This window comes from Suricata suricatta, chromosome 11, assembly GCF_006229205.1.
Source record: "Suricata suricatta isolate VVHF042 chromosome 11, meerkat_22Aug2017_6uvM2_HiC, whole genome shotgun sequence".
NCBI lineage: Eukaryota > Metazoa > Chordata > Mammalia > Carnivora > Herpestidae > Suricata > Suricata suricatta.
The window spans coordinates 38,052,587-38,078,386 of record NC_043710.1 but is presented as its reverse complement, the minus strand read 5'-3'; the positions used below and the strand labels follow the sequence as shown (position 1 = coordinate 38,078,386).

Genomic DNA, 25,800 nt, shown 5'->3' with positions numbered 1-25,800 from the left:
ATTGTTAAGTCCTTTTGACATACATGTGAATTTAAGAAGTTCCACCTTGAAGTTTCCAGTGCTACTTTTTTCATTTTAGAGAATCTTTAAAAAATCTCTGTTAATACAGCTTTCCATGCCTCACTTCCCAATAGCTATTACACAACTTAATTACCTCTCCTTGAGGATGACTTAAGTGTTCATGGGAAATATGTATTTATTCCATGCAAAGAGAACTATTTATTTTATATTTTGCTAAGTTATGTGCTGTGGATGAGTAGGAAATGTTCTGTATATCGAGTAATATTTTCTTATAAAAATTTTTTAGCACACATAATCTATTTAAGGTTGTGCTACTACCAGAATCTCACTTGATCTTTATAAATAACTTAAAATTGAGAAACACATATAGGACTTATTTTTATGCTTAGGATTGGCCTTGCTTTGATAGGAATAGTATTTGGATTCTTGGTTGCTTAGTCTCAGATAATTCAATGACACTATTTTGGCGTATATTGTGATTAAAATTATAAGTAAAGGTACTCTGTGATCTTACTTTCTGGCGTTCCGATGATATTTTTGAATTCCAGAGATACAGTTGATGGAGGGTTGGATTATGTGAACTTTCAAAATCCTTCACCACTTTATCTTTCTGAAGAAGTCATTGTTGACTAATGTAAATCTGAGATGCATCACTCTCTTTTTTTCCCAGAAAAATCTTGTTCTTCCTGATGAACGTTTATCACAGATCATAGTACCACTAAATAACTTTGCTTTGCCGGACTGGTGCAGCCCCTCCACCTTCATCCGCCTGTCCATTTGAAACACACTGCTGTTCATATGTACATAAATCTTATAGTAATCTGTAGTCTCATTCTTAATGTTTTTTTATATTTGTAGGAATAATTCCATGGGACTATACTAGTCTTAAAAGATTGTTTTGCTTCTTAGTAATTTTATTTTTCTTTTGTGTTTCTTAGTTTTAATAGGTTGGTGAAAAAGATGATTTTGTAAATTTCTATTTCCCTTATTCTGTATTGAAGAGTTAGTCTTTTCTGAGAATACATTTTTAGAAGTGGTCATGAGTGCCAGTCTTTTATTTCTTGCCTTGTCATGTGCAGTGGATTTTTTCAGTCATTAGATGGAAGCTCTGCTCGTCCACAGCACTGGGTTTGGTGTACTTGGGATTTTACCGCAGCAGCGTGAGCATGTGAACGAAAGCACAGGACTCTGTAGGATGCGCCCAGGATGGAGCACGGTGGCTGCAGGAGCCGAGGTGCACGGATTTAGAACAGGAGTTGGGGTGCTCGTGATGAAGTTGGAGTAGCTGGTGATTGGCAAGAGCTTATGGGCTTGTGTTCACGTGGCAAAAAAAATCCCTACTTGTAGTAGAAGAAGAGTATAAACATGACCAAAAAATATATGGAGTGGTATATTTTTCTTAAAAAAAGACTTTGCATTATTTAACGTGTGAATTTATTTAAACATTAGATTCTCTTCGTAATTCTTAAAATAACTTTAGGGAAAGGTTTAATAAACCTGATTTACAATTTTATCTGTAAAGCAATTAGAATTCCAACAGAAAACATGGAATTAATTCTGCACCTTCCCATTTTTATATCCTGGAATTAAGTAAAAACAACATGGCTTTAATCTAAGAACTTTTTTATATTTTTCTAATAAGAAGTTTACCAGTATTGGCCTAAAAATGTTTTTTAAGGTGTATGTATTGCATAAATTTTGATATTGTAGCATTTGGTGTAACATTTCTTTTTACCTAGCGTGAAACCCAAAACTGGAATTCCTAATCTCTTTTTATTGTGTTTATTTTATTTACTTGGCAGCAGAGCCCCTTACTGCTTAATTTGCTGTCTGTGTAAGTCTCAATTGAAGTAATTTAAAAGGGAATTGGAAACGAAGTGAAGTGTTAGCCTTCGATGCCTGTCTTAGGTACAGGTCATGTGAGACTCCAGAGTGTAGAAGCCTCATAAATATGGGCTGCAGGGCTCAAATGATTTATCTTTAGGATTCTGGGCTTTTAAGCATCATTTCCTACAACAGACATTTCTATAAACAAAGCAGGATTATAAATCAGATAGGTGCTGATGAGTGACTTTCTTAGAAAAACTGTACTCAGTGTAAATTCATTTTTTATATGTAACTGTAACTTTTACATGTATCTGTTTTGGATAGTTTTCTCCTATATTTTCATATAGCATTTTAACACTTAACATAGTGGTCTCCCTCTACTACAAGGAGTCAGCCTCTATTTAAAGGAGCAAGACATTATGTTCATCCTCTATTAGCTTTAATTTTTAGTTGAAGTTTTATGATGACAGTGCATGTCAAGAGAAAAAATGTGTACATCTTTTAAGAACTTAGATCCTCTTTGACTTTTAGTGATTCTCTGAAACATGTTCTTTGTGTGTTGTTGGTATTTCTATTATTTATTGTTTTCTTTTAGGACAAAAAAAAGAAGCTTGGCTTTCCAAGCAAGAAAAAGCTATGTAAATTAGCAATTTGTGATAAAATAGCAAATATCTTCCTAAAAATTTTTTATATCTTCAGTCCTATAAATAGATGTTCTTCTCTCTCTGCTCTAGGACAAAGTGCGAACAGAGAGTTACCGAGATTTTATATACCAAAATCCACATATCTTCAAAGACAAGGTGAGTAAGTAGCACAGGCTACAGAACTGGACATTTCATGTGGATCTTGGGTAGGAGAAGTCTATCTTGGGTCTTCATTGTGATAGCAGTTGATTTAGTGCAGTCTGGCTTTATTTCATGGAAGACTTTTGTGATTCTGCTCTCTGGTGCAGAATACCAACTGCAGACATGCTCATTGGTGCTGTCATTCAGGACATTGGTTTTTTAAATTGGAATTCATTAATCACAGTGATACGGTTTAGTGAAACTTTGCTTATCCAGGTTATGTTGCTTATACCATGTTTTTGATTTACTGTGATTCCTGTGAATTTCAAATGTTATCAGATAAGCCTCGTATCAAAGCATACTTTTAATGATTACTCTAGTTTGTGTTAATTACTTAAAATTAATCATTTTAGGAAGTTATTATTAATAAGTAGGATCAAATATTATAAGGTAAAACCTATTTTATGTACTTCCTTTTCATATCTCAATTACTCCTTTATGAGATACTTTATATCTTACAATTAGTCTTAGTACTGTTTCAGGTTATTTCAAAGATGAAATTTCACACTGTGTGTGTGTCTTTGAAATTTGTGTAATTTATTTTTCCTCCCTTCTGAATTGTATTCATTTTTTCTTCTTCACTTCCTCCTTCCTTCCCTTTCTATAATGGCATGCTTACCTAAAACTCCAGATTTTCTGTTTGTTCTTCCTTATTGGAAATTAGTCCCCTAACTTAGTCAAATATCATCTCTGCCACATATATCCGTTTGGGAATTTCCCCCCACTCTTTCCAGTTGAAGAAATATGTATATTGATAACATACCAGCTTTCTATAATTCCCCTTTCACCTTCATTTTAAAAGGTACTTCTTCAAGCTATTTCATAAGCTTCACATGACATTGCAGCAATAACTAACAATTTTTATATTTTGAAAAATTTCTTTTCTTGATTCTTATATTCTTTGGAATATAATACAGATTGGCTTTTCATTTTCCATGTCTGTTTCCGAAGAGCAGTGTTTCACTTGTGACTTAGCTGAGTTATCTGAAATTTATGTATTTTTTATTTTAATGTTTATTTATTTTTGAGATACAGTATCAGCTGGGGAGGGGTCTCAGCTGGGGAGGGGCAGAGAGAGAGGAAGACACAGAATCTGAAGCAGGCTTCAGGCTCTGAACTGTGGGTACAGAGTCTGACATGGGACTTGAACCCACGAACCACGAGATCATAACTTGAGCAAAAGTTGGAGGCTTAACCAACTGAGCCACCCAGGTACCCAACAGCTCAAATTTATATGGTACTCTGGTCTCTTGGCCAAAGCCTTAACGTAACATGAGAGGTTTATGATGGTATGTGTTTCTTTGTTTTTGCTAAGCCCCTCTATAGATAAATAGGTGATTTCCTCTTTAAATTCTTAGTTTTTATTGGTTCTTTGTACTTAGATTTTTTGTATGCTTTTTATATGTTATTACAGCAGACCCTAAGACTTTTTTTATGTAGTTGTCTTTTATATTCAGACAAGCAGTGGATCTCTTTAGGTGTCATCTGTAAAATGGAATCCTTTTAACCGCTCTGGTTCAAAAATCATATGACTTTTTAAATTGCAGAATCATGGTCTTTGAGGTATCTCTTCTTAATAGTTTTTGATATGAATACCATAAAAATTTGTTAAGTAAAGTTAAGTTAGAAGTTTCTTTTTCAGTATCGTTCTGAATAGACTTCTGTCTTATAATATGGAAGAATATACTGAAAAGGCAAAAATTTTTTTAATGTTTATTGTTGAAAGAGAAAGACAGACAGAGCATGTGGATGGGATGGGCAGAGAGAGAGAGGGAGACATAGAATTTGAAGCAGGCTCCAGGCTCCGAGCTTGTTGGCACAGAGCCTAACGCAGGGCTTGAACTCACAGACCATGAGATCATAACTTGAGCCAAAGTCAGACGCTTAATCGACTGAGCTACCCAGTGCCCCGAAAAAAAGCACAAATATTTGTAATCAGAAGACTGATCATTGAGAAATTAAATAATTCTGAATATTTCAGTGTATATGGAATGCATCTTACTAGGTTTATCAACTTATATAGTCACTTTCTGCTTCTAGTTTTTTATTTGTAACAGTATTGTAGAAATGTGTATAGGGGGTGTCTGGGTGGCTCAGTCAGTTAAGTATTTGACTCTGGATCTTGGCTTAGGTCATGATCTCATGGTTTGTGAGTTTGAGCCCTGAGCCCCATGTCAGGCTCTCTGTGGACAGTGCAGAGTCTGCTTGGTGTTCTCTCTCTCTCTGCTCCTGCCCTGCTCTCTCATGCTCCCTTTCTCTCTCTCTCTCTCTCTCTCTCTCTAAAAATAAATGAAAAATCTTAAAAAAAAATTATGTATGTATTTTATACATTTTCAGACAAAATAAATGCCTGTGGAAAATAATATTTTAGTTATTTTGTGTTTTACTTACTGTTCTTACTGTAGACATTAACTCTGCCAAAGTCAGGAAACAGCTTCTTAATAAGTTGGGAGCATTTTTCTGTAGCACTTTGTTTAAAATACTTACATTTAAGTTATGTGTAATTAGTTTTGCCTGGCACTTATGGCTTCTCAAAAATATATATTGTAATGTAAAGTATTATACCTATCAATTTTTAATTTCTTAAGACACTTTCAGGGTTTAATTTTCTGTAATTATTAATATTAAATCATCTAGAGCTTTCGTATTTTGAAATGATTTGGGATACTTTATTATGCTATGGTTACAGAATTAGAAAATATACTACCATATATTTAAGTAGCATTTGAGGATTTATAGATTGCTTTCAAACATGTCTTCTCACTATGACTTTACAATGTATTTGTAACAGGGCAGGGCAGGTGTTCATCTCCTTTTGCACATGTAGATATTTGAGGCCAGTAAGTTAATTGCCCTAAAACAGGCAACTCAAACAAAAGCAATTTACTCCTTGTTGAGTGCCCTTAGCCCTGTGCCACTACACTTATTCTATTAAAAATAGAATGAGTGCTTAGGGTGAGATGCACTAATTATATTTTGTCACATTATTTTCTATATATAGGTTATATGATTTCTGTGTGCCATGACAGAATATAGTCATAAAATAATTTAAGCCTAATTCTTTTTAAAAATGTATGAAATAACTTGTTTTCCTAAGTTTTATTACCATTGTTTTTCTTTGGTTTTATTCTCCATCAGGTATTCAAACTTCATACACTAGCTTCTTTATCATATTATGCAGTGCAGAGTAAAGATTTATTTTTTAAAAAGGTACTAATAATTAAAAATGTGTTTCTTCCTCCTTTCCTTCTCTTCTTCCTCCATCTCTTGCTTCCTGCTTCCTTTCCTTTTTTTTTTTTTTTTTAAGTTTATTTATTTTGACAGAGAGAGAGAGTGCATGCACACAGGCAGGGGAGGAGCAGACAGAGGGAGAGGGAGGGGAAGTCCCAAGCAGGCTCCGCACCATCAGTGCAGAGCATGACTGCAGGGCTCGATCCAGCCAGCCCTGAAATCGTGACCCACCGAAGCCAAAATCAAGAGTTGGAGGCTCAACCGACTGAGCCACCCAGGCGCCGCCCCGCCTTCATTTCTTTCTTAATATCGTTTCAATTCACAAAGCTCCTGTGGAGACCATATGGTTTCTCAGATTTAATTTAACTTTGGGTGGCATTTAATCGTGTTATTACCCACTCATAATTAATTTCTGTTTGTAATCCAGTGAAGAAATTCACAGTGAGGTGCCTTCTCTATGCTTTTGGTTATTATCCACAGTTAAATAGATTCACTTTTTTTTTTTTTAGAAGTGAGTCAAATTCCTTCATCATTTTATAAAATAATGCTGGTTTATTCTACTAGCATTTCTCTTCCTTTGATTTGTTTTAGTTTCTTACCTAATTACCTAGTTTTGAGCTCATTGTAATAGATAATTTAAAATATATTTTAAATGTATGCTTTAGAAGCAGATTGACATTTGCATGCCAGCTTTACAGATTACCAGCTCTATGATCTGGGACCTGTTCCCTTCCCCCTCTCAAGCTCTCTCACTTTCCTCATGTGCAAGATGAGAATTAAATAAGACACACACACACATATATATGTATATATATACCCATATATGTGTGCTTATGTATATAAGTTATATGTGTGTGGGTATATGTATGTGTTACAAAAGAACACATACTCTGATTAAAGTGTAACAGGGGACTTCCTGGGTCAAAAAAGTAATTTATGAGGCGCATGGGAGGCTCAGTCAGTTAAGCATCTGACTCTTGATTTTGGCTCAGGTCATGATCTCAAGGTCCTGAGGTTGAGCCCCGTGTCAGGCTCAGTGCAGAGTGGAACCTGCTTGGGATTTCTCTCTCTCCCTCCCTCTCTGGCCCTCCCCGACCTGTGTTTTCTCTCTCTCTCAAAATGAATAATCGATGGTGTTAGTGTTGCCAGCTTGTCTTTCCACAAACAGTATGTGAGTGCTGATCATCCCAGTCACCTCTGCCAAATATTGTAGTATCAAACTTCTAAATTCCACAGTGACCTTTTAGTTTTAATCTTGCAAATATCTGATCTCAATAATAATGTACTATAACCATACTGTAACCATATATGCTATCTGTTATTACACTATTTTCTTGCTGTTATGGTTAACACATTTTATTGAACTTAAAAAAAAGTTTCATTTTTGTTTGCAGTGATGCATAGTTTCTGTCTTAAAATTCTTAACTTTTTTGTATGTAAAAGTATTTATGTTAAAATATGCTGACTCCCTCAGATGGGTCACATATGCAGGAAATAAAGTGTCCCTATGAAAGCATCTGGGCCTTGTCCTTGGAGGGGCACAGGATAGGAGACACAGTGGTAGCCTTTCAACAACTTTGTGTCTTTAGTAGAAATCAGGCTGTTTATATTTTCTCTCTTCTGGAGTCAGTTCTGTAAATTGTATTTTCCAGATATAATGGATTGAAGGACTCCAGTTATAATAGTAAACAATACAGAAGATAAAATGCATAGGAACAAACTTTTATAATATGCAGGAGTTATGAAAACGTTTTTAAAAAAAACCCTGAAGAATATGATAGATGATTTAAACAAATTGAAAGTCATACCATCTTCTTGAATAGGAAAACTCAAAATTATCCATTTTCCCTAAATCAACGTATAATTTTGGCTCAATCCCCATAAAAATACTAAGACTTTTTAAAAGCCAAGATAAGTTGACATTCTTGTTCTCATGAAAAAATAAATGTACAAAATTTTCCAGAAACACTGTGAAAAAATTTTTGCAGTGAGAATGGACCAGAGGGTGGACCAGCCTTTTTAAATACTAAAACATTCTCTAAAGCTTTTGTGATTAGAATAGTTACAGGCACATGATTATATAAATTAATGGCGCAGAATAAAAATCCAAAAATAGACCAAAAGATATGCAGAAACTGTACTTAATGCTCAAGGTCTGTGTCCATTTCAGTTACTATAACATAAATACTATGAACTTAGTGACTTATAATTAAAAATTTTTAAATCGATTTTTCACAGCTACCAGGCTGGGAAATCCAAAGTCACGGCGCTGATTGTGATGAAGGCTTGTGTTGTAGTTCATAGACATGCCTTCTTCCTCCAGAGAGGGGTCTTTCTGGGCCTCTCTTGAGAGGGTACTAATTCCATTCACAAGGGCTTTGCCATTATAACCTAGTTAGCTTCCAAAGATCCTCACTTCTAATACCGTCACCTTTGGTTAGGATTTCAACATATTAATTTTGGAGGAAGACCAACATTCAGATTCTAACAGTCACATATCAAATTGGTGAGGGAGAACCAGACTATCTAATAGCATGTTGGAACCATTCGTTCGCCCTCTGAACAGAAGTAAGTTGAGACTGTACCTCAATATATACTATGATTTAAAAACAAACAGACAAACTATATTGGGGCACCTGGGTGACTCAGTCAGTTAAACTTGGGTCACAATCTCACGATTCATGAATTTGGGCCCTGTGTCAGGCTCTGCACTGACGGTGCAAGCCTGCTTCACATTCTTTGTCCCCACCCCCCACCCCACCCCTCCATCTCCCTCTCTTCATCTTCTTCTCCCTGTTTCAGATTCTCTGTCCACCCCTCCCTCTCCCTCTCCCTCGCTTCCCCTCCCATTCTCTCTCTCCTTCTCTGTCCCTCCTTAAAACTAAATAAACTTTTAAAAAGTATATTAATGAAACCATAAATGTACTAGAAGAAAATGTATGAGAATGAAATAGAATGAAATAGGGGAGAATATGGGGAAGGTCAGTCTAATTATAATCTAAATCCAGCATGAAGCCATTAAAGAAGTGATCAATGGGTTTTACTCTAAGTAAAGAATTTCTGCATAGCAAAAATTGCTGTGAGCAGAATCAGGACACAAAAATATAGGCTGAGAGAAACCTTTCAGGTCATATAACAGTGATCTCATTTCCTTCACTTACAAAGAACTGGTATTTGATAGGATTTGATAAGAAAATTGTGATTAGAAATTTTATAAGAAAAAGACAGCTCAGTGGAAAAATAGAAAAGAATATAAATAGATACTTTATATAAAAAGAACTACAGATGGTTCTCCAACATAAGGAATGATGCTAAAACTCATGATAGTGGAAATGCATGTTATAACTAGACCAATGTATCATCATTTTGTACTTGTAAGATTGGTAAAAAGTCAAAAGTGTGATTATGTGATCCATATGCTAGTCTCACCTGTAAGGACATCCATACTTCCACGCTACTGGTTAGAGTCCTCATGAGTAGAGTTGCCCTACGGAAGGCAATTTGGTTATATCTGGCACAATTATAAATATGCATATTCTCTCTTGCACAGTACTTTCACCTCTAGGAATATATTCTATAGATTGACTCATGTGTGAATGGGTTTAGATATAAGGCTATATTTACAGTATTGATTGTCATAGTAAATTTGAAAACTACCTAAATGTTTATCAGTAGAGAAATTAATCAGTAGATTATGGGATAGCCATAATATTGGATCCTTTACCATTATATGAGATAAAGAAGTTCTGTAAAGGGATACAGAAAGATCCCTACATTACATTGTTAAATACCAAAAGCGGTGTGAGCGAGTGCAGTGGCATAATATGCTTCCATTTCCAGGAAGGAAAAATGTGTTACATAATCTTTACACAAAAATTCTGTTGAAAGAGAAATAAGAAATACAGTTTTTGATGTTAAACTATGTGGCTTTATTACCAAATTGAAGAATAATGTTCAACAACTTAATAGATTCTTAATTCTAGTTCTGTTGTCCTTATGGTAGCTTCCCATCACTGAGATTAAAATCCAAAGATTCTGTGTGATCTGGCCCCCGCTAACCCTGATCTCAACCACCAAGCAACCTTTTCTCACCCAGCTCAGCCACGTTGGTCTTCTTGCTTTGCCTGGAATCTTGTTTCTCGCTTTTAATATCCTCCTTGGGCGTGGAAGACACCTCTCCACATCTCTACGTGGCATACTCCTTTACTTCAGTTCTCTGTTCACATATATTAGAGGTGTGTTCCCAGACTTATTTAAAATTCTAGACGTGTGTATCCCCTCTTCCCTACTCTGACTTCTATTCTGGTGCTTGATTTTTCTTTATAACACTACTGACCTTGGTTTATATTTGTTTAATTCACTGTCCGTTGCTCCGTCAAGACAGAGACTTGACGTGGTCTTGTTTGTTCCTGTACCCCATCACTGTGATCGTGCGTGCACTTAGGAATGCTCAGCAAGTATTTATAAGAAAATATTGACACAATTTCATATTTTGAGATATGTACATCAGATTTTAGGCCATTGATTTTGAAAGATTTAAGACAATGCAGATTTCAGTAATTTCACAGAATACTATACCTCAGTATTTTGCTTAATGTGTTTCCTCAGTAATTTGTTTTTGTTTTATACTTTGAATGGAGCAGCTTTCACTATACTGTCCTGGAAATAAATATTGATTTAGAAATAGTGCTTTTTTCCTGCCCCCAATATCATCTTAAACTTTGGTTCTTTTTACCTTCACCATTGATCATGAGTATTATTTTTAAAAACTTACATTCTGAAATGGCTGAATTCTAGAAGCCAATTTGTTTTTGCTGTGCCTATATTACTAAGCCTAAATTAGAGCATGAATACAATGGTGAAATTAAAAATAGATAATACTTCCCCATTAAGTCTGTCAAAATTACTTATTTCCAGTCACCTGAGTGGCTTAGTCGGTTGGGCATCCAACTTCGGCTCAGGTCATGATCTCGCAGTTCGTGGGTTCAAGCCCCACATCGGGCTCTGTGCTGGCAGCTGGGAGCCTGGAGCCTGCTTTGGATTCTCTGTCTCCCTTTTTCTCTGCCCCTCCCCTGCTCACTTTCTGTCTTTCTCTCTCAAAAATAAATAAACAAAAAATGAAAAAAAAAGGAATTACTTATATCCTGTAAAACATCTCTTAATTTACATTGTTGCAGCTGATTGTAGTAGAATATGGCAACAACAAAAAAAAACCTGTTAAGAATTTAAAACAAGTTGGTGTACAAACAACTTGGGGCGCCTGGCAGCTCAGTTGGTAGAGCACAGGACGCTTGATCTGGGGTCATAAATTCAAGCCCCATGCTGGGTGTAGAGCTTATGTTTAAAAAAAAAAAAAAAGGAAGAATTTAAAACAACTCATTGTATTGATATCATCAGTTTCTTGAAATAGAAATCACTACCATAATCAGTAAAATTTTTAAATATATGGTCAATTACTTCCAGAAATGTCATAATACTTGATTAGATCTTAAAATTTTAGACCTTTTCAATAATACCTGTTTGTTTGGTTTTTTTTATTATACCAGGTAGTTTTGGATGTTGGTTGTGGAACTGGAATTCTCTCAATGTTTGCAGCTAAAGCTGGGGCAAAGAAGGTTCTTGGAGTTGATCAATCTGAAATACTTTACCAGGCAATGGATATCATAAGGTAGATGTATTTTAAGGCTTGATTTAGGATTAATTTTAAACATGATGACTAACAGATCTTCTTATCATTAATACCTGTCTAATGTAGACTTAACACATTTGTCTTTTAGTAAAAATTCATTCTAGAATAATAGGATTTAAGTCATATTGAGTCAGACATGTTTGAGCTGTGAATAATCTCTTCACAGTTCTCATTGATGAGAATTAGTTTTATACAATTTCCTGTCTTTCCAATTATGATTATAAATATGTTAATTATAATAATACAAAATTAGAGAGGAGCCTGCGTGATTTGGTCGGTTGAGCAACTCTTGATATTGACGCAGGTCATGATCCCAGGGTCATGAGATAGGACTCCCCATTAAGTTCTGCTCTGAGCTTGGAGCCTGCTTAAGATTAACTCTCTTCTTCTGCCCCTCTCTCCAACTTGTGCACATGCGTGATTTCTTTCTCTCTCTCTCACTCTCTCAAATAAAAAAAATATATTAAAAATAGTAACATAAAATTAGAAATCATTGACTTAAGGGTAATATTGTTAGAAGATTCTACAAAACTGAATATTTCAGTTATGTTTCTTTTAGCAAATAGTAATCAGACTAAAGACCAAGAGTTATCGTTTTTTTTTTTCAGCACTAATCTTTGTGCCTCCAAAGTAAAATAAGTAAATTCCAGAATGACTACAAACAAAGGAAAGTAGATTCAGCTTATCCCCTAAAACTTAATTTTATTCTCTAAAAGTATTTCCTATTTCTGAGGAGTTTAGTTAGGTTAATAAATCAAGGAAGGATTTTATGACTGGCTTATATCATAGTCAGAAGGCCTTTCTCTGAACTACTGTTTATAGAACTGGATTTCTTTAGCTGTGTACTTAACAAAAGCACCGCAAAAGCACCTTACGTTTGGAACTTAGGAGTGATTTCCAGAGTAAATCACTAATAGGAGCTTCTTAGTAATTCTTTCTTCCCCAGCTTCATTGAGATATGATTGACATGCAGCATTGTGTAAGTTTAAGATCCACAGCGTGTTGCAGTGATACTTTATGTATTGCAGAATGATTACCACCATAGCAGTAGCTCACCCCCCCACTTTGCATCACGTAATTATCATTTCCTTTTCTGTGTGGTGAGAACATTTAAGAGTTATACTCTTAGCAACCTTCAAGTATATAAATAGAATATTATTAACTATAAACACCATGCATGCATTAAATCCCCAACAACAGTTCTTAAGTGTCCTCCCATTGATACTTATGTTCTGTTCTTAAAATGGATTGATGTTAATTCTTCCTTATTAGCATAAAATTTAAATATAATTAAGATGTTTAAAGTTTTAGATATTACTGCATAATGTAGGAGTGTAGTGTTGTGGTTAGTACAGGGTTGAAGTCAGGATTGGTTTGAATCTGTACTCTCCTACTTACCAGTTATTTGAACTTCAGTTAAATTATATCTAACCTCTTTGAAACTTCAGTTGTTTCACTCTTAAAAATAATAATGACTGCCTCATATGGCTATGAGCAAGAAAAATAAATTAAAAAAGTAAGATATGCATATACATCTTTTTGGCATATTGCTTGGCACATAATAGGTATTTGAAAGATACCTACTATTATTAACAAGTGCCAAATTGGAGTTAATGAAAAACATTACATTGATCTTGCATAGATTTTTCATAGATCTAGGTTTGTGATTATGATTTTCCTTTTTTTTAAGGTCATTTATTTATTTTGAGAGAGAGAGCGTGGGGGTGGAGCAGAGAGAGAGGGAGAGGAAGAATCCTAAACAGGCTCTGCACTGTCACTACGGAGCCTGACATGGGGCTCCATCCCACAGCGCTGGGATCACGACCTGACCTGAAGTCAAGTGTTGGACACCTAACCCACTGAAGCACTCAGGCACCCCTGTGGTTATGATTTTCATATTGGAGAATATGCATATGTGTTATAACTCTGTAATCTGGTACACTTTTTCCTGGTTCTTATGATACCATTATGGATATCTTCATCATTTTTGAGGTTCCATAAAGAGTAGCCTCACTTACTTGTACTTTGTCATACAAATGTGTATGAGAAACACTAAAGAAGATATTGTTTAGAAGAATTATCAAAAATTTATTGTGGATATTAAGATTATAGGAAGATATTTCTTTTTTTTTTTTTTTTGAGAGAGGAAGTGCAACGGGGGAGGGGCAGAGAGAGAGGGAGAGAGAATCTTAAGCAGGCTCTATGCCTGGTGCAGAGCCCGACTTGAGGCTTGATCCTACAACTGTGAAATCATGACTGAGCCGCAATCAAGAGTCGGAAGTTCATCCGACTGAGCCACCCAGGCACCCTGGTAAGATGTTTCTATTAGAAGCTTTATCTTATAAAAAAATCATGTCCATTTACATATTTGGCATTTTTGGTTTCTATGAAGTGAGACTAGATGTGTTCTCATTTTAATTCCTTTATAGAAGAAAAGGACAAGGATAGTAATAGCACTCATTTTATTTTGTATTTTGTTTCATCTTATTTCACATAAAATTTCTAGTGACTTTTTAGAAATATCCTTATATAGTGATTATATTCAAATTCATTGTGTATAAAATTTAGTGCTGCTGCGTATAAACCTTTTGCATAAGAGCGTTTATTGAAAAGGACCTAATACTCAATCTTAGGTGCTTCATTTTAGTAATAAAAATTGCTAACATTAATTTAGTACTCTCTATTGAATTTCCTTTGAGGTAGACATAATTACAATATATTATTATCCTTACTATAGAGATTAAGAAATTGAGGCAGAGAGATTAAGTTACTTTCCTTATTCGTAGTGGAGTCGGCATTAGCTCCCAGGCAGCCTGACTCCATAGTTCATCCTCACAGCCAATTTACTATGCTGTATCTCTCTTTAACTACTTACAGGGCATGTGATAGTTGCAGTTAATAGTTTGCTTTCTGTAGAATCTGTAGAGTTTGAGGGATGCATGTGTGGCTCAGTCAGTTAAGCATCCTGCTCTTGATTTCAGCTCAGGTCACGATCTAGCTCATGGTTCATGAGTTGAGCCCCACGTCAGTCTCTGTGCTGACACTGTGGAGCCTGCTTGGTATTCTCTCTCTCCCTCTCTACTCCTCCCCTGCTCGTGTGCCCTTGCACACATATGCGCTTAATCTCTTGCTCGCTCACTCACTCACTCGCTTTCTCTGTCAAAAAAATTTAAAAAAACAATCTATTGAGTTTGAAAATCAGACCTTTTTGCTTTAGATAAGTTTTGTTTTGGATAAGCCAACATTATACTATTTCTTCAGAGATATTATCCATTGCCTATTTTATATTGTGAACAAGTTACTTCCTTAGTGTCTATGAGCATCTCTCCCTCGTCTTCCATGTAAAAATTTGAAATTTATACTTGGCTAAAAGAACTTCTGTCCTTCTGTTTGTGAATGTCTCTCTAAGAGGATGTGCAGGGAACAGTTTACCATAATATTCCCATGATTTACTGGCTCATTATTCTACCAGTTGGAAGGCAGTATAGCATATTCCTCTCAGCGTCTGGAATCACAAGACTTGATTTCTGATTTTGGCTTTTTGATTAATTAGATACATGATAATGGGAAAATTACTTAAATTCTTTAATCTCTGGTATTCTTCATTTATAAAGTGAGGTTGATGGTGGTGTCTCTCTCAAGACTGTTCGAAGGATTGAATCCATTTGTGGTGCTTTGCAACATGGCTGGCATGTAACTGCTTATTAAATCTTAGCAGTAATTCGGGGAACCTGGGGGGCTCAGTCGGTTAAGCAGCTGACTTAGGCTCAGGTTATAATCTCACGATTTGTGGGTTGAGCCCCGCATCAGGCTCTATGCTGACAGAGCTGGAGCCTGCTTCAGAGTCTGTGTCTCTTTCTCTCTCTGCCCTTACCCTGCTCATGTGCTGTCTCTCTGTCTCTCAAAAATAAATATTTAAAAAAAATTTTTTTAGCAGTACTTCTAATCGTACTGGTAGTAAAAGTGTATATTTTAGCTTGGTACCACTGCCCCAAATAAAATTTTATATTTGGTTGGTTATGTTTCTAAAATAATCATTTGGGGTGTTTAGCTGGTTCAGTCAGTGGAGCATGTGCCCCTTGATCCTGGGGTTGTAGATTTGAGCCCCACAATGGGTATAGAGATTGCTTGAAAATATAAAATCTGAAAACATAATAATAATAATAATAATAAATAAAAATTACCATTTATTGTAGTTTCCCCCCAAACGATGATGGCTTTCTTTTCTGCATTTTTTTCAGTTGCTCATAGTTTATTCTCTTGTGCCATAAAACTTCCAGATTTGGCCAGTTTTTTTCTGTTATAGACTCTCTTTCCTTGACATCTACTCTCAGTTTCTCTTATGTGGGTCTATATTGTATATTGGAGCTTCCTAGAAGTATTGTTAGTCAGTAAAAAGCTCTCTTCCACTTAACAGGCTGTGAGTTGTCTATAGCTCTTCGGAGGTATCTTTGTCGGAAGTGTGTGCACAGCAGAATTTCTCTAAAACTCTGTCAGCTCACATCTATGAAAAGGTACTTTAAATTCCAAAAGAGAGACACTTTCAAAACGCATTTTTTATTACTTTAAAAATATATTTTGTTTGCAGACCTTGAATTGTGTTCAAAATGATAAAATAACTTGTATCTCTCTTTTTTTTTAATTTAAAAGAGAGATCTAATGTTTTAAAGAAATGAGTTCAGAATGAAATAAATAGTGATTTTAATATGAACTGACATCTATGTCAGGGCTTATATGTAAAATATATATATGTATATATTAGGGTTCAAGAAGAAGATTAGGCTTGGAGTTCTGAGGTTGCAGACATGAATAAAGTAGAGGATAGGTTTTCAAAGATGTTACATTAGCAGGGGCAAGGAGAACTCAAAGTGATACATGGAGGGAATGAGAAATTTTCTTATTTGTGCTGTCATACCTCAAACTCTGCAGTGAATGATCATTTTAGAAACATAAACTTATATAAGGATAACAAAGTTACTCGGTGGCAGACAATTGAATACTGTGTTTGCCCTCGGGAAGCAGAGGTAGCTTCTGGTAATATTTTTACCATTACTCTGGCTGCCTTTGGCTTCTCATGGACTCAACCATGGAATAGCTCATTATTCACACTGTTGAATGTTATTGCAGAGGAGCTTTCCTGAGAAGGTCGATCCATCGTGAGGCTACAGTGCAATAGTTTCAATCTTACTATGACATTAAAGACGCAATCTTCTATATTGCCTATAACTAGAATACTGTTAGAAATGAAACCTTTGAAAAGCCTAGAGCATATTTGATCTCTTGTTATGTTTATGTAAGTGTCCTCTAGATTCTAGGACAGGAGCTATATCTTTTCAATCTTTTTATCCCTAATACCTAGCAAAATGTCTCATTCACAGTAGATGCTTAGTACAGGTCTTTGAGAATGAACTTAACATAATAATTTTGAAGATAGTGGTGACCCCTATGTCAGATTTGAACAAGATCACAAAATATACCAGGAACAATTCTTGAAGTAAGGGATGTTCCTTCATATTTTGTTTCTAAACTTAATAGAAATAACACAGAAGAGTAAAGAGAACGTTTAATTGCTGATGAGGTTAAAATGGCGAAAAACATTTTTGCTGCTAAAAAAACATAGAATGCTACTGAAGGTAGTAAAGGTGATGAAGACACATTACAAGAAAACTAAATTCATTTCTTCTCCCACCCCATTAAATCCTTAATTTCCTGTCCACTCGGTGATCCTGTCTTGGGGATCTCATAACTACCCAGTAGTTCAGTGGTTCACTGGAAGAACAAAGCTTAGTATAAAGTTGTATTCACAGCTAAGATTTATTACAATCAAAGCCACAGTTCAGGGACAGCAAGAAAAAGATATATATCAGTAAGAAGTCATGTACAGGCTCCTAGGTACTCTTTCTTTACAAGAATCACACAAAATGTACTCTTCTCTCTAGCTGCAAACTCATGTGAGATGTCTCTGCCCAAGTAATTTTGCTTGAGTCTCAGAGTCCATAGTTCTCAAAAAGAGCTGATCATATGGGCACCTGCCATGTGACCTGCCATGGTACAAATGCATGTGAGACACCAGGTGCCCATCAAGTATATTCATGTTTTTTGTTGTTTTGTTTTTATGTTTTTATTATTGAGACAGAGAGAAATAGAGCATGAGTGTGGGAGGGGCAGAGAAGGCGGGAGACACAGAATCTGAAGCAGGCTCCAGGCTCTGAGCTGTCAGTACAGAGCCTGATGCGGGGCTTGAACCCATGAACCATAAGATCATGACCTGAGCTGAAGTCCGACGCGCAACCGACTGAGCCACCCACGTGCCCATCATGTTTGTTTTAAATATGCTGTCATCCTTGTTTATCTTGCTCCATGGCGTTGGCATATAGAATAGTATCATTACCCAGTGACTATGTGAATGTTCAGTTGTTTTGTTAGAGTTTGGTCAAGAATTATTGCCATGGTTACAGAGATAAATAAGAACTAAGGGAATAGACCTGCAGTGACTCTTTTTTCACAGGTAAAAATTATAAACCTGGGATTCATACTTGACTTTTGCTTCTTTTTTTAACCAACATACCTGTTGGAAAGAGTCCTATTAATTGAGAATCCCCAGTGTTTCTCAGTCCACCCCCCCCCCCAATGTTTCTTACCTCAATTAATACAGCTGCATGTAACAGGCTTGGTTATTAGTACTTTGTCTTTGCCTCCCAGGAGCTGTCATCCATTCTCTCCAGAACAGCCAGACTGATTTGCCTGCTCAGTTTTCCTCCCCTTTAAGTAAAAAAGAAAAGGGGTGGGGGGAAGGATGTATTTTGTGTTGGGAAGACATAAGAAAGGATAAAGAAGAAACTAAAAATTACCTGTGATCCTCATATGAGAGATCACTATCAGTATTTTGGTAAGGCTTTCTAAAGCCTTAGGTCACAGGAGATGAAATACATAGAAATGTAAGCTTTACTAGAATATCAGCCCCTCAGTGTTAGACAGGAATTTTTCTCTTTTTTGTTCATTGATGTGTCTCAACAACCTGGAAAGGGAACCTGGCACATAGTAGGTATTCAATTTAACTACTTATTTAATGAGTGAATTCATAAATTAATGAACTTTCAAGACCCAGGGCATCAAACATGAAAACCAGGTAAATCATCATCAAACTTGAAGACCCATTATCTCTGCTTGAATTCAAATGATTCTTTTCATCTGTTTTTCATTGTATTAGAAGTTGAGTTGTTTCTAATTTTAAACAATAAATGTTCTCAGTGCTAGTAATTCCACAGCTGCACATCTGTAATCACAAATGATACATTTGGGAGGGAGCCAGTTCATTGAATAGCCTTATTTTGGCTTTGTGTCTGGGCCATGCATTTGAAATGATCTGTCTGTAGTGTTTATTTTTCATGAGATGTACTTAATCTGCCCTTTTTCTCATATGGTTGAGAATCCTTGGTTTTTTGTTTGCATTTATGAATGGAGGATTAGATTTCTTAATAAAGGTAACTGGTATATATTTTGTCTCTGAGGGGATTGGAGGGAGATGTCTTTCTTCCATTGATTTTTCAGTTTCTTGTCACTTCCACTTTGTATACCTCTTGACTTGAGGGGTTTGTGTTGTGAAAAATGGCTTTTACCTCCACTCTCATGTTCTCTGATGTGTGCATGGAGCATTGGATTCATCGGGTTTACCAGTAAATGTAATCCCCTCTTTTCTCCCATGAAATTATCAGAATCTTTGCCTTTGATATCATTCTAAAATCTTCATGCATTTATCAGTTTTATTACAGTATTTTGTATTACTTCATTGTTCATTTGCTTTGGGAACTAAAGAGAAGTATTTGTGCTTGGAGGTTGGAGGCCATAGTAAAATGGAAGCAAAGTAGTATACCTTGTATATTTTTATATCGGGGTATTCCCTCCCTGCCCTTCTGTAGTACTTGTGTATTTTTCTAGAGGAACCTTATAATGATTTTGTCACAAATTTTAAGTGCCACTTATTTGATGAAGCACTCACTGCACGGACTACCATGATACTTTATGCTGCTTGCATGCCATTCCCTGCTAGGCCATTCTCCTCTTTGGACCTAGACCAAGTCTTTTTCTTTTTTTTTTTAATGTTTTATTTATTTTTGATACAGAGAGCAACAGAGCATGAGGGGGGGGCGCAGAGAAAGAAGGAGACACAGAACTGGAAGCAGGCTCCAGGCACCGAGCAGGCACAGAGCCTGATGCGGGGCTCGAACCCAGGAATGTGAGATCTGTCCTAAGCCGAAGTCAGAAGCTTAACCGATTGAGCCACCCTGGCGCTTCTAGACCAAGTCTTTAAGTCACACTGGGGAGAAGTACATTACACATTTGATCCTATGTTTCCCATTCTAAAAATCCTGAAATGACTGTTGTCTTTGAATAAAATCTAGACTCTTTACTATCACCTTTATTTCCCAACTTTGTCACTATATACCTTTTGTTGCTCTAATCATACTGAACTATTTATAGCTCTTCAAATTTGCCATTTCTCTTTCACACACACACACACACACACACACACACATGCACACGCACACACACACACCACACACAGGCAGTTTGTGCACACGAAGATGTGTGTACTCCCTTATCCCTATACCCATATACATCTTTCTAGGTGCTCTGTCTTCTCCCAGTTAATCTCAAAAGTCCCTCATTTAACGGCTTTTTGTATAAGCTACTCTGATTCTCTGGGCTGTTACTGTTGCCTCCCTTTGACCATGTTCTTAAACGCATGGACTATGTCTTTCATCTCTGTATACCCAGTTTAAGATAATTAATCTTGCTGATGTTCCTACATCATGAAATAAAGTTAAATTGCTACTTTTCAGATAGGGCAACCAATACTTGCCTGTCTTCTTTCCTATTACAATTTTCACTCAGAAAAATAGATGATTTAAATGTTTATCAGATTAGTTAAGAGACATACTTGAAAATGCTATTTTATTACAATGTCTTATTTCTAGAGATTAAACCCAGTTTCTGAGCAGGTGGTTCTGGAGATAGAATTCATTTGGAATGTTTTTTTGCTAAAGAAAGGTTTAGTGAGTAGCCACTCGAGAAAAGTAAAATATATCGTTGTTTTCATGAATGGGAAATCAGATGGTAATTAAGATGAACAGTCTCATGAAAGAGGTTATCTATGTGAATGATACCTGTGTTGAGCTGGTTAATACAGAATTACTGGGAATTATGGCCTTTGTCTTTTTTTTGTCTGTGTATTGCCTGAAATCGTAATCTTTCCTGTTATATTTATATTTGAACAAGTAATTACTGATGCAAGTAGGATTATGACTTGTAGCAGACAATAAACAGCCTGAGCAGATGGCCTCTTACAGAACAATCTTGTTCCAGCATTAGCATTCTGAAGGTATTTCTAGGCAATGGGAACATTTTGCTCTTTTAAGAAGCTCACTTTTTGTTTCCTTTGATGTGTTTGTAGTTGTTAAAGCGGTCATAAATATTTCAGTAAATAGTAAGCAACTATAGCAGTTCTATTAAGAAGAATTTTATTAAATATTTCTGTGAAAAAACCCAAGTAGGATGCAAGCACCCTTTTGTTTTAGTTTTGTATGAAGTATAACATACATATTAAAAGTGCATAAAACATAAGTAGTGTCATAATTTGCGTAAGTGTGCATAAAATAATAAGAAATAGAATATTACCTCACTTTAGAATCCCACCCACCTGCATTTGCCCTTTTTCAGTCAGATGCTGCCCCTTCCTGACTGACTCCTGTCCTGACTTTGATGGCAGCCGCTCCCTTTGTTTGCTTTATACTTTGACCGCTTACATGGCCGTCCATTTTAGACAGTTTAGTTTACTCAGCTTTGATTTTTAATAAATGAAATGATATGCTAGGCATTCTTTTTGTCTAGCTTGTTTTGCTCAACATTATTCTTAGTGTTCATTCGTGTTATGTATAACTGTAGTTCATTCATGTTTATTACTGTAAAAAATGGCACTGATGACTGTATCACAGTTTATCTGATCTGTCCTTGATGGACATATTTTGGGTTTTCCAGTCTATTATGAACAATTCTGTTACGAACTTTTTGTACATAACAGTTCTGGTTGGCATTGCCGTATCTTTAAAAATGTTTCCCACGTGGTCTTATAGCATCTCATTGCAATTTAAATTTACATTTCCTTGTTTGTTAATGAGGCTGAGCACCTTTTCATGTGAATGTTGGCCCTTTGAGTTTCCTTTTCTCTGAGATATGTTTATATCTTTATCATATTTTTGTTAAGTTGGATCTTTTACTTATGTGTAGGTGATCTTTATTTAGAGTTTTACTTATTTATAGGTTTTATGTAATGCAGATGTCTTCTTTCATTCTTGCTTGCCTTTTTACTCTCCTCATAGTGTCTTTTGATATCCTGAAGTTCTCAGTTTTCACATAGTCACATTCTTGTTTAAGGCCACTGTTTGTGAGTTCAGTAAGAAACCTTTTTTGAGATATTCTTTTCTATTCTGTTGTAAATGCTTTATAGTTGTGTTTTTTACAGTTAGGCGTCGTATTGGGCATTGTTTTCGTATATGGCATGAAGGAGGGATCCAGTTTTATTCTTTCTTTCTTATATATATAATCTGTTTAAATGACCTAGTTGTCCCAGTCTTACTTATGTTAGAGACTGTTCTTTCCTTTCCACTTTGCGGTGTCATTCATCTTTGTCAAGAATCAAGCACCCGTATATGAGGGCAGTATAACCTTTATACCGAAACTCTTCTAAGGCAATAGAACAGAAAATTACAGGCCACTCATTCATGAACATATATGCAAAAATCTTCATCAAATTATTAGAAAACTAATTGAGCAATATATTGGAAGGTAAAGTTTATCCCAGGAATACAAGGTTGGTTAAGTATGAGAAAATCAACCAGAAAAATCTATTGAGATCATCTCAATAGATGCAGAAAAAAAGGTTTGATAAGATTCCATATCCATTCAGCACAGCAGTGTATTAAAATTCTTAGCAAACTAGAGCTAAAAATGAATGTCCTAACATGATATATAGTATCTCAGAACAAACAAAAACCTACACCAGCATCTTGCTGAAGCATTGAAAGCAATTGCTTTAAGTTCTGGAACGGGCCAGAGGAACCTGACATCAGTCTCTTCAATTTAATACTGTAAAGAAGATCCCAGTACAGCAAGGTACTAAAAAGAAAGCTATAAGAATTGGAAATGAAGAAAGAAAACCTCTCTTACTCATTAATAATTCGTTTGTCAATATGAACTTCAGAAATAAACTATGAATAATTTCAATAATTATCAAGATGCTGCATATGCAATTAATACACAGAAATCAATTTTATTTCTAAAGGAGCATGAATACTTAGACATTAAAAATTAAAATATCTCAAAGTGTATTGTTAATATTTCTAATCTCCCAGACAATGCAAGGACATTAAGTCACTTTCAATGGAAAATTTACCCAGGGGATGAATATTCCCCAATAAAGGCTGTGCATGATTCACGAGTCAGCTGTTTTAACTTCTGCCCCGGTCTACCTTCTGACCTTGGTCACTATCTCATTGCCTTACATTTCTCAGGTATCTGTAATATTACAACATTTTCTGCAATAATTTCTGCTAAGAATAAGCCTGTAAAGACCCTAACAACCCTACTAGGATTTGAACTATCCTTTACAAAGTTTGTTAGTAACTCCTTAATAGAGACCTTATCTAATTCCTCCACTGTTTTTTAAAAGCCATTTATTTAAACTGCCTTTCTCATTGAGCTGGATTTTCTTTCTTCCATCTTTTCTCTTACTGATGCCCTCTTTCTTTTGTATGTCAAGAACATCAGGCAGTCCCATTCTTGGTAATTAAATAAGGCAATCAGACACTGCCTCTTGATTATATATTAAGGTTATATAAAGTGGCCAAGAATGAGGAGTCTCTGAGTTCCACATCTATCATCATCTCTGCCAATAGCATTCAGTTATATTGTTATTGCAAAGCCATAACTTTATTTGCACTCACAGCCTTCTTTCTGCTTCGGAGGACTATCTATATATGCAATGGGAAGAGGGGGCAGAGCAGTTACCCTCTTGGGGTATGTATACCATAGCCCAGCTTTTACTCACTGAGCAGTTTAGTTGTTGTACCACCTAGAAGCACCTGTTCATTGCCACATAGGGATCTCTCATCAACCCTAGTAATCCTGCTCTGTTGTATGTAAAACCAGTGATGCATCCTTCTGATTGTCCATGCCAATAATTGGTTTGCTAGGCTTTTCCGGTATGTCTCTGTGAAATTTCCTATTTCTTTCACAAAATACTGTCAGCACTCAGGAGTTCTCTGACCTTGTCCTCCACCTATCTGTATTATCTCTGGGATAACCTATAGCCTTAAGTTCATTACTTTCTTAGTAGATATTTCATCTCCCCAAAGTAGTCATATAGGCACAAGAAGGCCTTCCAGTGAGAGGAAAAACTGTTCTTATATTTTTTCTCTTGTCATTATCTCCTCCCTAAAAGGACTGGCATTTATCACACCTGCTAGTAACAGCTAGATAAGAGCAGTTTTCACTATCTTCCCCTCTGCCTACTGATCCCTGTCAGGCCAGTGGCCAGTTTCTTGGATTCTTAAGTTTTCCCATTTCATACCAAAGATGTCTAGGTCACCATCCCAGGATTATATCCTCCTATTTTTTTAGTCCCCTCCTTTTTCTGTCTTAAAAAGTACGCTAAGCCTTTGTGATTCAGGCATCTGTGTGAGAGCCCTCCTAATAACACCACCCTGAGCTAACAGATTTTCCAGTCAGACTCCCACAAACCTGACTACCCAGGGATGTTACCCAGTATTAAGCTTCATTAAGAATTTAAATGATATTGGCAATTAAGAGATTGACAATTAGGGAGCAGTCTGGTACATGGAGACGGGCCTCTCACTTAGAGACTATGTCTCTGCCTGACATAGACAAGGAAAGACCAAAGCAGCGGCCTTTGCCTTTAATGTCCCAGACTCCTCCCTAATTACTGTGGACCACTTAATTGCCCCTATTTTTGAAATTGTAAAGCTTGACACTGGGCAAAATTTGTGGTTCATGTGAGTTAGAGTTCACAGTCTGATCTTTTGTATTCACTCACCCATCTATGTCCATCCTCTTTTCTTATTCTTTCATATTTCACTATCTTCGATCATTTTCCTTCTTCCTGAACTTATTTTTTTAACATTTATTTCATTGTACATTTATGACTATAGCCAAACAACAATGATGTTTGTTCATTTGAAAATATATTTTACTTCTTTCTTGGAGGTGTTTTTCTCTGCATGGAGACTTTAGGTTGGTGGTGATAATGCTCTAGTATAGAAGTCAGTAAACGTTAGCCATGGACCAGCCACTTGCTTTGTAAGTAGTTAGGACACAGCCATACCCTTTTGTTTACATATTGTCTATTGCTGTTGTCATGCAACAATAGCACTTGAATAGTTGCAGCAGAAACCATATGGCCTGGAAGTCTAAAATATTTATTATTTTGTGATTTAATAAAAAGTTTGTCCACCTTTGCTGTAGTTCATTGGCAGTATCATTCCATTGCCTTCTGGCTTCTGCTTTTGCTGTTAAAAAATCACCTATCAGAGTAATTGTTATTTTATTGGAGGTAATCTGTCTTTGTTGAAGATTTTTTCTTTGTTTTGATTTTTTGGAGTTGTATATAATATAATGTATGGATCTAAAAAAAATAGTCTTTTGGAGATTCTTTGGATTTGTCTGTGGCTTAATGCTTTTATCAGTTCTAGAAAATTCTCCTTTATCTCTTCAAAATTTTTTCTGTTCCTTTTGTTCTCTTTCTGCAACCTCATTTAATTTTATTTTAGATGTTCTCACAATATTCTTTGTCCTAGCCATGCTTCTATAGTGGGTTTTTTTTTGAAGTTTATTTATTTTGAGAAAGGCAGAGAGCCAGTGGGGGAGGGGGAGAGAAAAAAGGAGAATCTCAAGCAGGCTTCATGCTGTCAGTGGAGAGCCCACATGGGACTCGAACTCATGAGACCATGAGATCATGACCCAAGCCAAAATCAAGAGTCAGACACTTAACTGACTGAGCACCTGGGTGGCTTGGTTGAGTGTTTGACTCTTGATTTCAGCTCAGATCATGATCCCATGATCATGAGATCAAGCCCTATGTCGGGCTCTGCACTGAGCATGGAGCCTGCTTAA

The 25,800-nt window shown here is 36.0% G+C and overlaps 1 protein-coding gene across 1 annotated transcript in view; it reads left to right on the top strand.

Moving 5' to 3' along the window:
• Positions 1-25,800, top strand: part of PRMT3 (protein arginine methyltransferase 3) — a 122,624-nt gene that overhangs the window by 13,153 nt on the left and 83,671 nt on the right. The window contains exons 8-9 of the mRNA XM_029914898.1: positions 2,583-2,648; positions 11,471-11,592. Of these exons, the coding sequence (XP_029770758.1) occupies positions 2,583-2,648; positions 11,471-11,592 (188 nt within the window). The remainder of the gene's footprint in view (positions 1-2,582; positions 2,649-11,470; positions 11,593-25,800) is intronic.